This window comes from Ochotona curzoniae, unplaced genomic scaffold (assembly GCF_017591425.1).
Source record: "Ochotona curzoniae isolate NIBS_2020 unplaced genomic scaffold, NIBS_Ocur_1.0 scaffold_3890, whole genome shotgun sequence".
NCBI lineage: Eukaryota > Metazoa > Chordata > Mammalia > Lagomorpha > Ochotonidae > Ochotona > Ochotona curzoniae.
The window spans coordinates 33,355,057-33,370,543 of record NW_024467115.1 but is presented as its reverse complement, the minus strand read 5'-3'; the positions used below and the strand labels follow the sequence as shown (position 1 = coordinate 33,370,543).

The following is a 15,487-nucleotide window of genomic DNA, read 5'->3' as shown; positions in this document are numbered from 1 at the left end:
AAAAATAAATAAATCTTTTTAAAAAATAGTGTTTTCATTCAGTCATACTAAAACATTAGTTTAAATCCATATGCAAACTAATGTTTCTATATATTCATAAAATCTAAACATAAAATTATTAAATTAATCAACTTAAGCCAATTTGATACCTCAGTCATGACTAATGAAATCACAACTCAGCAAAGAATTCAGATGGTCTCCGCTCTGTCCTTTTGGAAGCAACCCTGGGAAAAGCCAACTGCAGTTGCCTGCATTCTTTTCACAGTAAGATAAGGATAAAAATCCCATCCGTGCAGGACCAGTGTGAAGAAAACCACGAATGAATCCTTCCCAAAGTGTGCTGGGGACAGGAAGACCTTGGAATCCCGACCTTGAAACTACAGTAACATTCCACTTCGGGCAAAATCCTTACCCCTCAGGCAGCCACTTCCCTACGGTCTAAACCTAAGTGTGACACACAGATCGGATTATTTCAAAGCATTAGCAAATGAGGTAGTCCATTGCACTTGCTAGCAATCTTTGAGAAGAGAAAGGCTTTATCGGCGGCCGGTAGGGGTCGGAGACTAGGGCTCACAGCTGCCTCCGTCATTGGTGTCAGGGAGCTTTATTGGTCAGAAGAAAGCTGCTGTGCACAGGTGCTGGTGCATTCAAGGCGAATCATGAGGCGTGCGTAAGCAGCTCTTCCAAGCAGCTGAAGGACAGCTTGATCAGACCACCGATAAAGCGCAAGGTGGGGAGCCTTCAGAGAAATAACAGGAAGACCCAACAGGATATTTCTCAGTCTGGGGCATCAGGAGTAGTCAGCAGGAAATCCAACCTCGTAACCACCGCTGGTTCTAACCCAGCTGTAACAGCAGCTGACTGTGTTTTCCATTGCGGTGGCCAAGGACTCCTCATTTGACATCACATCCACCATAACTGGCTTTTCTACTACTCAACATACAGTTTTTATGATTCACTAGCAACCAGTGCAATGATTTGCAAGTAACAGGGCTGGAAAGCAACCTTCTCGCACCATATTATTTCCATTCTTAGTTTTCCCTGGCATTATGGAAGGGTAGAATTCACAGCTGGACTTTCTCCTTGTATTTGGATGTAACCATCTGTGGTGAGTCTAATGACCTCCCTGCACAGACTGCTGTGTTTCAAAGCATGCCAGGACACAGCTGTGCAGATGCAAGCGCTGACTCCATTACTCCTTAGCCACTTTGCTTTCTTCTCTTGCTCAGCCTTGCAAGGGGGAAGGAGGCGTTGCAACACTTGCAGTCTTTGAGAAACCAGTGCTCACTGCACAGGCAGTCCTGTAAGAGCAGCCAGCGCTGGCTCAAGCACACATGGGCTGGACGCAGAGGCAGCCATCCCTGAGCTCTGTGAGTTGCACCAAGGAAGGCACTTCTCTAAGCGTCGGTTCACTTGCTGGAAACCCAGACTAGCAACACTTTCATTTACGTCACTAGACTTAGTGAAAGGTTCAAAAACACTCGCTGTATACAAAAACGTCTCAAAAGTCTACACTTACTGAAAGTCAACAGATAACATCACCACAGTTAGAGCTGCATGACCCTTCATCACCAATTCTAGGAGCTGACGAACACCAGAACAAGTTCTAAGAACTCCAGCCAGCAGAACAGAGGCAGCACTCATGGGTGCAAAGCACCAGTGAGCATGGAGACGGCCGATCTCAGCGCAGCCTGGGCTCGCCTGGCTCCAGCGGCGCAGCCTGGGCTCGCCTGGCTTGAGAGGTCCGGCCAGCTGTCCTCCGCTGAAGGACCCTGGAGCTCAGTCCTCAGTTTCTTTGCACCCTCACGTCCAAACTAGCTTAGCTGAATGCAGGTAGTTCTCCTCAGCTGGTATACTTCCGGAAAGACCAAAGTTCAGCTCCTCTCTGCAGGTAGCTGTGCTCAAACCATTCGCCCCGTCCAGATCGCACGTGGTTTCAAAATTAACATTTTAAACGACATTTGTTTTGTTTTGTTTTAAATACACATGAAAGGGACTATGCTTTACCTATTTCATATACACCTTTTTCATTGCAGACAAACCCCCGACCACACGGCTCGGCTCGCCCCGCCCTTTCCTGCTGAAGCCCCGCCTCTCCTCGTCACTCACTCGCGGAAACGCCCACTCTTGAGGCACCACCCCCAGCCAGTCCTCACCACTTCCTCCACGTGCGGAAACCACCGCGTTCCCAGGCCGCACTGCGCTCGGAGGGGCGTGGCGCACGCGGTCTCGGGGAGCGCGGACTTCCTGTCCGTCAGGCGGTGGCTTCCGGCGGGCGCCCTGTGTTATCGGGGCCCGGCCGTCCCGCGCGTGGAGCGCTCGAGCGTGCGGGAAGCCGGGCGGGACGTGCCTGCCGGGCTCATGGCCGCCTCCGGGAAACTCGGGGCGTTCCGGCTGCCGCCACTGCCCACCATCCGGGAAATCATTAAGCTGTTCCGACTGCGAGCCATGAAGCAGTTGTCTCAGAACTTCCTGCTGGACTTGCGGCTGACAGGTGCGCGGCGGCTCGGCGCTGCCCGGGCCCGGGGTGAGGAGCTCCGCAGCCCCGCGGCCGCCCTCACGGCCCACGGAGGCCTGCGTTAGGACCTGGAGCGAAATAGCTTCACTCTCTATGCCTTTCTGTGAGAAAAGGACAAACATGGTTTAATTGGAAGGGAGAGCCATAGCTGTGTTCCATCTGCTGGTTCACTCCCTCAGCAGCTCCAGTAAGAAGGTATTCTAGAAGCACAGAGTAGCCGGGACTCCAACGAGACGCCCGCTGGGAAATGCCCCACAGCCTGTAGGGGCTGGGATCCCCCTTAGCTGCAGGCACAGGTGGTGCCCACAGCCTGTAGGGACTGGGATCCTTGGCTGCAGGCACAGGTGGTGCCCCCATCCTGTAGGGGCTGGGATCCCCCTTAGCTGCAGGCACACGTGCTGCCCATAGCCTGTAGGGACTGGGATCCTTGGCTGCAGGCACAGGTGGTGCCCCCATCCTGTAGGGGCTGGGATCCCCCTTAGCTGCAGGCACAGGTGCTGCCCACAGCCTGTAAGGACTGGGATCCTTGGCTGCAGGCACAGGTGCTGCCCCTCCGCCTGTAAGGACTGGGATCCTTGGCTGCAGGCACAGGTGCTGCCCACAGCCTGTAGGAGCTGGGAGACCCCTTAGCTGCAGGCAGGGAGGAGGAGGTGAGGCAGGTCCCAGGTGAGCAGCTGGGCCGGAGCACAGCCAGACTGGAGTGCAGCCTAGCGGTTTGGTAGGACAGAGTGTCCTGACTTCGCTGGTGTTGACTTGTTTGTGCTTTGGAAGTTGAGGACAGAGCCACTTTCCTGCCTGCTGTCCTAGTTCTCCAGGTTGCAGGCATCAACAAAACAACAAAACAAAAACATCAGCCTGTTATCTGCACAGCCCCAGAACTGTCAGACGATCTGTTATGTTTTCTGGAAGCAATTATTAGTTGCATCATGAATACACTGCTTTGGGGGATTCTTTAGAGTCTTTTAAAGAGGTTAACTAAAAATTTTAAGTTTTTCATATTAGCTCATTTTCTCGGTGCCTTTTAAAAATTGCTGGTGGTACACTTAATTTTTTTTTTCTGAAAATAATCAAGAATCCAAGCTTCTGAGAGCCTTATAAATGACTGCTTCTTACTGTGCATTCGCTGACAACCCAGCGCCCGTACGTAGAAACAGCTTGCCAGCCCTGTTCTGCTTCCGGGTGTTTAGTGGTAGTGAAAATTCTGTAAATGAGAATAGTTTTGAAATCCTGGTTGTTCAGCTGTGTAGAAGGGCTGACTGCTTCTGTCTTTGAGGAATTGGGTGGGTGGGTGGGGAACGCACAGGAAGTGTGAGATGAGTTCGCTGTAAGTGAAGGAGATTTGTCAGTATAATCCCGTGTTTGTTAGGGTTCTGATTGACTTCAGCAGCACTATCGTGGGATGTTGATGGCCTTCACTGTTGGTTTAGCCTGAGGATTAACTAATGGGGTAAACGTTTTCTATAAAGGTTGGTCCATTAGGAAATGGCTGCTGAGTGTTTTTTTTTTCCTCAGTTCTGTACATTGAACTTCACCAAGGTAATCCAAATTGCTACACCTTTGCTTTTCTCTAGATAAAATTGTGAGGAAAGCTGGCAGTCTGACAGGTGCCTACGTGTACGAAGTGGGCCCTGGGCCTGGGGGCATCACAAGATCCATCCTCAACGCCGACGTGGCCCAGCTGCTGGTGGTCGAGAAGGACACTCGGTTTATTCCTGGACTGCAGGTGAGTGCGGCAAGTGTCTCCCAGGAAACCTGACCCAAGCCCAACTCCTAAACCCTAGGGTGCGCTGGCAGTGTGTGGGGCTCCTCAGGCTGCAGGTCCTCTGACCCCCCGCCCCTGCCTGGAGCTTTGGACTCTGCATCCCAGTGGCTGTGTGTGACCATTACAACTTGACGGAGGCTCAGAAAGAAATTCCACAAGCAAGAGCTGGAGGAAACACAGGCTGGCTCCTTCTCAAGAGAGTCTAGCCTTTAAGCCTGACGCAGTCTGAGAGAATTAAAGAATCAGGCTGTACCAGTGTACTCTCCGATGTGAGGTGAGGTTGAATGAAATGCTAGCTGCGTCTGTAGACATGGCCGCAGTTACAGTGTGGGAACCATTTGAAGGAAGCTGGCATCTTGCAGCTGGGAGAGAAGCCTGCAGGGAGGGCTCAGAAGTGGCCAGGGAAGGGGGCAAGAAGCTTGCTGTCGGGAAGGACTGAACTCCTGCATAGGAGTGAGGGGGCTGGTGGACGAGTGTGACGGGGGGACTGTGGGTAAACAGGGAGCATTCCTGAGGGCCCTTAGAAAGGGAATCGGTGCAGAAGGGCACAAGGTTTTGTCTCGCTCCTTCGGCATGCTAAACTTTCATAGAGCCCTGAGCCATTGGCTCAAATGCCCAGCAATTTATAACTCAACTTGATTATGAAAAGAATAATAAAATTACTGATATTGCTATTTCATAAATGAGAACAAATTGACTTAAGACTTTTGCATTCTAATACTGATTAAAGGAGAAAATAAATTTCTATCAGAACAGATGGAGGAAAATTTGCTTCAAAATATAGAATTAAATCTGCATGCCTGCATTTTTTTTAAGGAAATCTATCAACTCTTTTTCATATTTTGCTTTATCTAGTTTCTGTGCTTTGAAAAATTATGTTATTTTTCATTTTCCCTAATTTTGCTAGTCTGTCCTGGCAGAATTTCATATTTCTAAATTTGAGATTATCATTTTGTACACATTTCCTTGATCAAATGGAGTTTAACATTTGAGCAAATGGAGTTTAGCAGCAATTATTTTTTTAAACTGTAGTCTTATTTTAAGACCTGTGTCTTATTTGGAGGCGGAAATGAGAATTTCCTCACATTTTAAAGAAGTTTAATGCTAAATAGATTCTTTCTCCAAATTTTTTTTAAATGTTTATTGTTTAGATCAGATAGACACCAATATGGAAAGCTTAGAACAGACAGGAAACAGCTTGGACTCACACATACCTTATTATGTAGGACACAAAGATTAGTTGCTCCTCACTAAGGCAGTGAAGATTTCTCTGCACACCCTTCCTAAAACTGTTCTGCGCCTCAGTTGTTGACATATGCCTTGTTAGAGTTATAAGCCTGTTTGGACTGTCATAACATTCACCAAGTTCACTGTAAGCTGCTAAATATAAAAATGAAAATAGACACAAGACAGCTGAATAGTACCCTATAACCATTTTAAGGTGTATAGCAGCTGGTTGTGTATAAACTAAAATTGAAACGTCAATGAAGTAGTTATAGGATGTGGTTCAAAACTTGCATTTTCTTTTTTTTTTAAAGATTTATTTTTATTATTTTCTCATTGGAAAGGCGGATATACAGAGAGGAGATACAGAGAGGAAGATCTTCCGTCCGATGATTCACTCCCCAAGTGAGCCGCAACGGCCGATACTATGCCGATCCGAAGCCAGGAGCCTCTTCCGGGTCTCCCACGCGGGTGCAGGGTCCCAAAGCTTTGGGCTGTCCTCGACTGCCTTCCCAGGCCACAGGCAGGGAGCTGGAAGGGAAGCGGGGCTGCCGGGATTAGAACCGGCGCCCATATGGGATCCCGGGCGTGCAAGGTGAGGACTTAACCACTTGCGCCACCGCGCCGGGCCCCAAAACTTGCATTTTCTAACATTGGTCACTCGATACCATGTGAATTAACTTCATGATGTTGTAAATTGTTGTTGAAGTTGTGTAGTGGCTTTTCATTGGAAGGGATGATATTCTGCCAGCTCTACTTTCAGAGCAGGGATGGTCTCCCTGAGAAACTCTTGAATTTATCTGGACAGTAAGATGCTGGACTCTATGCATGGTCCATGCTTGCACTGAAGGAATCATGACTGGAATGTGAACTACACAACTGTAACAATGTGGAGGAATCCACCATGGGGGGAGGGCTTTATGGAGGGGTTGGGGAAATCCCAGAGCCTATGAAACTGTGTCATAAAATGAAATTAAAAAAAAAAAAACCAAATATTTGTTATTTAGTGAAGAGGCAGAGATGGGGGTTTCTCTCCTATACCAGTTCATTCCCCAAATGCGTGGAAGAGCTGAGACCTGGCTGGGCTGAACCCTGGAGCCAGGAACTCGCTCTGGCTCCCCGATGTGGGCAGCAGAGCCTAGTGCATGAGCCCTCCCCGGCATCTCCCAGGAAGTTCAGGCAGGAGTGGAGCCAGGGCCCAGGCCAGGCCTCCTCACACCGGATGTGGGCCTCCCAAGCGGTGTCTCGCTGCCAGGCTGAAGGCCTGTCCTCCCTCCACGTTTCAACAGAGGTGCTTCGGAAATGACGTGTTCCCCTTCAGACAAGTCCTCCACATTCAGCTTCTTTTTTTTTTCCTCTTTGTTTTAAAGGTGTCTTACATTAATAACAGTGTGTGGTAAGTGTAAATGTTTATCACACAGTTTTATGGAAGTGTAACTGTTGCTTAGTAAACTGCACATTTTGGAAGTGTACAATTTACTGACTTTTGACATGTGTAATTACACAAAACCATCAGTTTGGACATATGTACTACGACGTGAACCATCACCAGGTCGAGATAATGAACATCCCTCATCCAGTTCCTCATTTTCCCTTGTAATTCATCGTTTGCAGATTCGCTTTGTTTCCCTACAGACTGTTTTCCATTCTCCAGCGTTTGAGCTAATGCAGTCATGTATTGCATGCTCTTTTTGGGCTGCTGTCTTAGCATAGTGTTTTAACATCCATCCATATTGAGATATTTTATTTCAGAGTATTATTCCATTGTATGGATATACTAAAGTTGTGCATCCATCCACCTGGGTTTTTAGCTGGTTTGACCAAGTGTCTTTGTCACGGTTACAGACCAGGTGTGTCTTAGCTCTGATTGTCCCAATACTTGCTCCTGTTTGGTCACTTTTCCTTTCTTTTTTTTAACTATTTTAAAGGTGGCGCGGTCACGGGTACCCTGTGGAGGGATGATTAGGGGAGGGAAAGGTGGGAGAGGGGGAAATGGTGTCTTCCATTTGATGTCAGCAGAAAGAGAGGAATTCCACCCCCTCACCCCATTGCCAGTCTTCCTAAGATCTCGGGAAGGGGGTGGTTTCAGATGGTCTGTGAGGAACTTGCTGAGAGGTCACTGATCGATAGAAAGGTGGGTAGGGTTTACAAAGATGGGGGGGGGTGGCTTCCGGCTTGCCACCCTAAGCTACTGTCCTGAGATTGCCGACTCTAAGGGTTGCTGAAGGGTGCAGATTCATCACGTCTCCTGAGGCTCCTCCTGCTGGTTAGGGGCTTGGGCTTGCCTGTGCTGGCTTTAGAAGTCTCTTACCTCATCTGGTGATCCCTGCTGTGAGCTGAGAGGTGTCACTCGGTGCCAGTGGCTGTGCTCTTCCTCAGAACTCTGAGATGTTGGCATCCTTGCGCAGCAGTCATCAACGTAGGTACACTAAGCAGCTGACGTGTGTCGAGGCCAGACCACACAGCCCCAGGTTCTGGTCCCTGGGACTGGAGATTCTGACATGTTTAAGACCAACATGGATCAAAGGACGTGCTGCTTGCTGACTAGGCCGTTGCTTCATACAGTGGCTGATGCAGCCTGGCCCAGGGAGCCCTGGTGCTCCTGCTCTCCAGGCCACTGGCCCAGCCCACCCCCACCCCCGCTGTCACACCCACCAGCAGGTGCTGCGGCCTAGCCTGAGGATGTGCACACTGCTGACCCACTCAGCCCTGCTGCCTGGCCCGTCTCCAGTACCACCTTGGTCACTTCTAACCACCTGGTGAGAACATAGCAGTAACTTACTGTGGTTCTTACTTGCTTTGCCTTTGTGCTGGCTGGTATCGGGCCTGTTGCTATGTGCTCATTTGCCATATGTTTATCTTCATTCAGGAATTGTGAAGTATTTACTACTCTAAAAAGTTTTAAATTTAATTTTTAAAAGATTCTTATATACATGTGTATGTGTGTACTATTTCTATAAACATTGTATATAAAAAAAACTAAATCCATTTATATGATAAAATGGATGCAACTGGACATCATTATTGCAAAAGGACAAACATCCTGTGCTTGCTTTAATATGGGGTAGTTAATATAGAATGCAAAACAATGTATGGGAGTGAATGGGCCATCTTGTGACTTGATTCCGTTTCGCCCTTGCTCATGGTCCTGTGCTAGTGTGGGTGTTCTACTTGTTACTGGCTGAGTGATGTGGTTAGTGCTGTGTTGAGCCTGGTTAGAGTGAATCAACATCGTGTTTTTCTAAGAGTTGAAAAAGCAAAGGAAGGAAGGAGGGGAATTGATGGATAGAGGGAACTGGTGGCTGTCTTTCTTAGAATTGTACCTATAAAATGCATGAAATTATTCTCTTTCTATTAACAAAGCTTTTAAAGGATTTATTTATGTGTTTGAAAGTCAAGTGGACCAGCATTGTGGCTTAACAAGTTAAGACACTGCTTGCACATGATCTTCGTGGCTCCACTTTTTTTTTTAAACATTTATTTTATTTTTTTATTGGAAAGTCAGATATACAGAGAGGAAGATCTTCTGTCTGCTCCAGCAACAGGGGCTGGAGCTGCGCCGATCCGAAGCCAGGAGTCAGGAGCTTCTTCCAGGTTTCTCATGCGGGTGCAGGATCCTAAGGGTTTGGGTCATCCTCAACTGCTTTTCCAGGCCACAAGCAGGGCGTGGGATGGGAAGTGAGGCTGCTAGCATTAGAACCAGTGTCCATATGGGATCCTGGATATGCAAGGCGAGGACTTTAGCTGCTAAGCTACCACACCAGGCCCATGGCTCCCTGATCCAGCTGTCTGTTTATACACTTAGGGAAGCAGCAGAGGATGGCCCAAGTCCTTGGGCTTCTTCGCTACCATCTATGTGGGAGACCTCAGTGAAGCCCCTGGCTTCAACCTGGCTGAGCTCTGTTTTTAGCCATTGGCCAATGAACCCACAGTTGGGAGATTCTCTTTTTGTGTCTCTCTCTGTAACTCTGGTTCTTAGTAAAGAAAATTAATTTTCCAGTGCCAGCATGATTGTGGTGTAGGCTAATCCTCCACCTGCAGGACCAGCATCTGCTTCGTGTCCCAGCTGTTCCACGTTCAGTCCATCCCTCTGGTCATGGCCTGGGAAAGCAGCGGAGAAGGACTCAGGTTTGTGGGCCCCTGCACCCATGTGGGAGACCCTAAAGAAGCTCCTGGCTGTGGATTGATTCAGCTCTGGCTGTTGCAGCCGTTCTGGGGAGTAAATCAGTGGATAGAAGCCCTCTCTCTGGTGGGTCATGTGCGTCCAGAGGTTTGTTTCTTCCTTCCAGCATTTCTGATTTGTTACGGAAAGTTGTTCTTGTTAGTCCCCAATGGTGCATTGTATTTTTCAGGTTGATTACCTGATGTGGCTGTTGTGAATAATATTACAGTAAACATGGAGTGCAGTTGCCTCCTGCGTGAACATGTCTGGTTTCATTCCTTCTGGGTGATCCTCAGGCCCGGGTCTGCTGCAGCATGCGGCACTTCTGCTTTTAGCTCTTCTCTTGAGACCGTGAGACAATTTTATGTCGACGGATTTGGCAGTTTATATGAGACACACAGATTTAGAAGCTTGCCATGAAAAAAAGATTTTGAAGAGCTGTATGTGCCTTTTAAAGATTCATTGTTCCCAATGGATCACTGCAGACCTCGTTTTGTGATTAATTGTACTAAACATTGAAGAAAAATAATAGCACAATAATATGTCCTTTCATCCCCTTTTTAAGATACAACTTAATCCTGTTATTTTAGCCTAATGAGTACAAGGATGAAAATTAGAGAACTATAGGCCTAATCAATGCAAATTATGGACTTTTTTTAAGGTTTTTGTTTACTTATTGAAAGGCAGAGTTAAAGAGGAAGTAAAGAGATTACTTCCACCATTGGTTCACTTCCCAAATGTCCGCAGTTACTGGAGCTGGGCCAGTCTAAGCCAGGAGCTTCTTCCAGATCTCCCCATGGGTGCCAGGGACCAAGCAGTTGAGCTATCTTCTGCCGCTTTCCCAGGCATGTAGGCAGGGTTCTGGATTAGAAGTTGAGCAGCCAGTACATGGACTGGCGCTTAGATGGGACACCCAAAGTCACAGATGATGGCTTAGCCAATGGTACCACAACACAAGCCCCCATTTTTTTAATTCAGAAGAATGGAATTGGTCCTTTGTACTCCGTGTTGGTTGGAGTAATAGGCTCAGGAATTCTCCCTAGCTGTTAAGTTATATAGTCATTTCTTGGAATTTTGGAGACAGAAAACAAGTCATGGACGCTGTTGCTTGTATCGTGCTGATTTTAGTCATGTTCGTTCACTACCTACTCAGGCAGACCCTCAAGTTGGACAGTTGTCACTATGCGTATTGTATTGCAAGGGTAGTTAGGATAGACACTTGAAGAGCCTGACGTTGTCAGTTTCCAAGGGTTAACATTATTGTTATTCATCTTCTGCCATCCTACAAGGGGGTATGTACAATCATTTAGGCTTGTCATCAGAAAGAGTTGTTATTAATCAGAGATAATGAATTTTAAAACCTGTCATCACTTTAAAGAAAGGATTGCCTGGGCCTGATGCCTTGGCACTGTGGCTAAATCCTTACCATGTGGTAGGAATTCCATATGGGTACCAGTTCATGTCCTGGCTGCTCCACATCCTATCCAGCTCCTGCTTGTGGCCTGGGAAAGCAGTAGAGGATCGCCCAAAAAATTGGAACCCTGCATTCCTGTGGGAGACCCAGAAAAAGCTCCTGGCTTCTGGCTTCAGCTCAGGTCAGCTCAGCTCAGCTCCAGCCTTTCTTGCAAACTGGAGAGTGAACCAACAGTCAGATCTTTCTCTCCACATCTCCTTCTCTGTCTGCAAACCTGCAGTTCCAATAAAAATTTTTTAAAAAAAGACAAGAATGAAATTGTTCTTAGTTTCAGGAACAAAATTATGCTTTGTGGTTTTTTTTTTCTTTTAAAGATTTATTTTTATTATTTATTTTTATTGGAAAGGCGGATATACAGAGAGGAGAGACAGAAAGGAAGATCTTCCATCCGATGATTCACTCCCCAAGTGAGCGCAATGGGCCGATGCTATGCCGGTCCGAAGCCAGGAGCCTCTTCCAGGTCTCCCACACAGGTGCAGGGTCCCAAAGCTTTGGGCCATCCTCGACTGCTTTCCCAGGCCACAGGCAGGGAGCTGGAAGGGAAGCGGGGCTGCCGGGATAGAACCGGTGCCCATATGGGATCCTGGGCGTGCAAGGCGAGGTCCTTTAACCACTTGTGCCACCGCGCCGGGCCCTGCTTTGTAGTTTTAAATGACTTTGTGTCCTTGGGTTTCTTACAAAATGCTCATTCTTAAAGAAATAGAAAATTTATTAAACGATATCTGATCGTTTGACGAGACTGAGCAATGACTGCGCTGCACGTGCTCTTTCTGGTCCTGCTGCAAAAGCAAGCCGACTCTGAGATCACGCTGTGACCTCCCTGGAAGGGTGACTCCGCCCCTGTTAAGTCCTCTGCAATAATGACATTGATCTTCCTGTGTGTACTACGAGTAAACGTTTTATTTTTCATATACTGTATTCCATATTATATCTTTTTATTCTTATATGGTTCGCTTAACAGTTATACCCTGCCCTGGACAAAGATTTATTTCAACAGTGTACCTTGCTATGTGGCACATCAGCTAGGTTATTAATGTGTTGCAGCCATTCCTTGTTGGCTGTGAAAGTACTCATTTGGCTGTAGATGGATTCCTGTGCTCGTAGTGAACTTCCTGTGCATCCAGTCTGTCGTTACGTCTACAGGGTTTTGTAGTGTGATGCACCCAGGGTGCCTTTAGAGGGCTAGAAAAGGGGTCCTTCACCTGGTACCATGACAGAGGACAGAACAAATCAGTCAATTACCCCAGCCAAGTGTTGGCAGTGACGATCTGAGCAAACAGACTCTAGGGTGGACTGTGTCAACCGTTGGATTCTGGCGTGATTTTGTAGTGCTTAGAATGACGAGATCAGCAGTAATTCAGATGTTGAACTAGGGAAACCTCTTGTGCAGGATGCCAGGGCACACGGGGACCTGGGGTGGTATCCGGTGGCTGTCCTCCGTCCCAGGGTGCCGAGGCGTTTGGGAGGCTGGGTGTGGCGTCTCTGCTTGTCCCCTACCATCCCCCAGATACAGGAAGGAAAAAAGAATGTGGAACTGATGATCTCACCCAGCTTCCTGTAGCCCTTGACCCTTATCACCCTAATCAACTATCATCAAAAATAGATATAATTAATTTAAAAAGGGGGTCTTTTTCACCCCACTGCCATCCCCCAAGTATTGTTATGATGGAAAGGACATTTTTCTCTTTCTGGTTAGAAAGTCTGAGGTGTTTCAGTCCACTGTCTGTGCAGCGTCATAGTGTCCATTCGCGCTGTGCAGCACTCAGCTTCCTCCCCGTGTTGCTTCAGGCCTTCACCTAATCTGTGAGCCCCAGCCTGCCTTGTTTCCCCAGTGAGGTGCTGGAAAGGGGAGGAGCCAGCTACGGACTAGACGCAGCTTGTAAGGATGGAGTTGGTTTGTCATCCACTGAGACTTAAACTTGAAAGAGAATCCTTGGGCCCGGCGCAGTGGCGCAAGTGGTTAAGGTCCTCGCTTTGCACGCCTGGGATCCCATATGGGCCTGGGAAAGCAGTGGAGGACGGCCCAAAGCTTTGGGACCCTGCGCCCGCGTGGGAGACCCGGAAGAGGCTCCTGGCTTTGGATCGGCATAGCATCGGCCCGTTGCGCTCACTTGGGGAGTGAATCACCGGATGGAAGATCTTCCTTTCTGTCTCTCCTCTCTGTATATCCGCCTTTCCAATAAAAAAATAATTTAAAAATAAGTAAATAAATAAATAAAAAGAAAGAGAATCCTTGGGAAAGGCAGTAGAAGTATGACTTTAACTGGAGGAAAGGAAGGTGCGTTTGAGCTTATCTCCGCTTCCAGGAATGCAGTTGTGCCTGTGAATGTGGGGAAAATTAACTGTGGTTGTCAAAGCATATAAATTAATGCCAGAGAGGCAAGTTTACCTTGTTTTGTTTTAGTCCTACCTACTAATTGCTTAATTATCCTCCATATATTGACATCATGTTAGGCTTTTAGTTCAGTCTCTTTGTTTTTTGATACACTAATTTGTTTTATGTGGCACATAATTGCAGAAAAATTTTAGCATTCTCCATTGTTGGTAAATTCTATCATTAAATATGTGCTTTTTATACAGGAAGAGTACTTCCAATGGAGAGTTGTCTCTTAAGTTTTTTTTCTTTTTTTAAGATTTGCTTATTTGAAAGGCACAGTTACAGATGGGGGTGGGAGACAGAGAAAGATGAAGAGAGAGCTCTTCCATTTGTTGACTTCTCAAAATGACCGCAGCAGCCAGGGCTGGGCCAGGCCACAGGTAGACCAGGTCTCCAGCCAGGCCTCCCACGTGGGTGGCTGGGCCAGGCCACAGGTGGACCAGGCTCCAGCCAGGCGTCCCACGGGGGTGGCTGGGCCAGGCCACAGGTGGACCGGGGCTCCAGCCAGGCGTCCCACGGGGGTGGCTGGAGGCCAGGCCACAGGTGGACCGGGGCTCCAGCCAGGCGTCCCACGGGGGTGGCTGGGCCAGGCCACAGGTGGACCGGGGCTCCAGCCAGGCGTCCCACAGGAGTGGCTGGGCCAGGCCACAGGTGGACCGGGGCTCCAGCCAGGCATCCCATGTGAGACGCAGAGGCCCAAGTACTTGTGTTATTTTTCACTGCTTTGCCAGGTGGGCTAGCAGTAGGATTTGAAGTGGAACAGCTGGCACACTAACCAGCACCTGTGTGAGATGCCAGTATTGCAGGTAACTTCTTAATGCGCTGCGCCACAGCGCCAGACCTGTGGCTGTTGTGTTTTCTCAGAGAGATTGTCTGGAACTCCAGAACATCATGGTAATTAAAAATAATCTAAAGTATTTTCATGCCAGACATGGGCAGTTCCTTTTCTAAACTGTTATGGCTAACTGTATCCTAAAAGATGATTGCCCAACTTAAACAGTCGACCTTCTCACTAACATAGGCATCTTAACTGTATTTCTAATGCATAGAAATTAATTAGAATTTGATTAATTAACCATAATTATTTGTGTAATTGTGCCTGATTTATTAGTGACATTAATCTTCACGGGTTCCTTGGCCCTGCTAGTTTTGAGAGCAGTGTCACAGGCTGAGAGAGGAGGCTTGCAGCCTCGCTTAGGGCTGACGCCGTTTGGTTGGTGCTGAGTGTGGGATTGGATGGTCCCTGTGACCTGCCATCCCTGCAGGGGCTCCTGGGGATAGGAACTGTGCTGGTGCAAGGGAAGGAGGCCCGAGCGAGTGGACACGTGGGATCCTCATGTTTTAAGTACTGAAGTCTACTGCAGCAGTGTGGCTGGGTTGACACCGAGGGGCCTGTCTCCTCGGGCCTCGCTCCGGGGTGCCCTCTCTGGCTCCTGTGTCGTCTCTCTGCTGTGAATGTCTGCCAGGCATCAGGAGAGTTACACCAGCTTCAGCTGAGCTGTGAAGGGATAGGTCCCAGGAGTGTTGGGAACTGAGCGGAAGTCAGGGTTCTCTTAGCTTCCCGAGTGGAGACCTTATTTGTCAACCTTTAGTTGACTAATTCTGTTCACTCCTGCATGTTTACCATTGCGTGCTCAGGGACTGCGTGCTTTTTATTTTAAACCAGGGACGTTATGAGTTAAGTCTCCTTAGGAGTGCCTAGCACATTACAGCTGTGTAGATAGCTTGGCTAGAAGGTGCTGAACGAGATGCCACCTTTGGGTGCTGAGCAGGTGCGTGGACTGATAAAGCAAAAGATTATGAAAGGAAGACTGGTGTACTTTGACTTTTTTGCTCAGAAAGATGGACAGAACAGCAAAGGAAAGAAGTGGTTGGGAGGAGAGAGGCGGGAGACAGCTCTTGACAGATTGTGCAGGGTTATTTCCCTGTAGTAGCATCTGTGCGTCACAGTGTAGCAGTGCGCTGACCAG

General features: G+C 48.0%; 1 protein-coding gene across 2 annotated transcripts in view; it reads left to right on the top strand.

The window, feature by feature from the left end:
* The first annotated feature begins 2,243 nt into the window (after positions 1-2,243).
* The window catches only part of TFB1M (transcription factor B1, mitochondrial), a 40,497-nt gene continuing 27,253 nt past the window's right edge, over positions 2,244-15,487 (top strand). The window contains exons 1-2 of one of the 2 annotated variants that reach the window (XM_040965574.1): positions 2,244-2,494; positions 4,090-4,241. In XM_040965574.1, coding sequence (XP_040821508.1) covers positions 2,362-2,494; positions 4,090-4,241 — 285 coding nt within the window. In that variant the 5' untranslated portion in view covers positions 2,244-2,361. The remainder of the gene's footprint in view (positions 2,495-4,089; positions 4,242-15,487) is intronic. The other variant, XM_040965573.1, reaches the window with a different exon arrangement.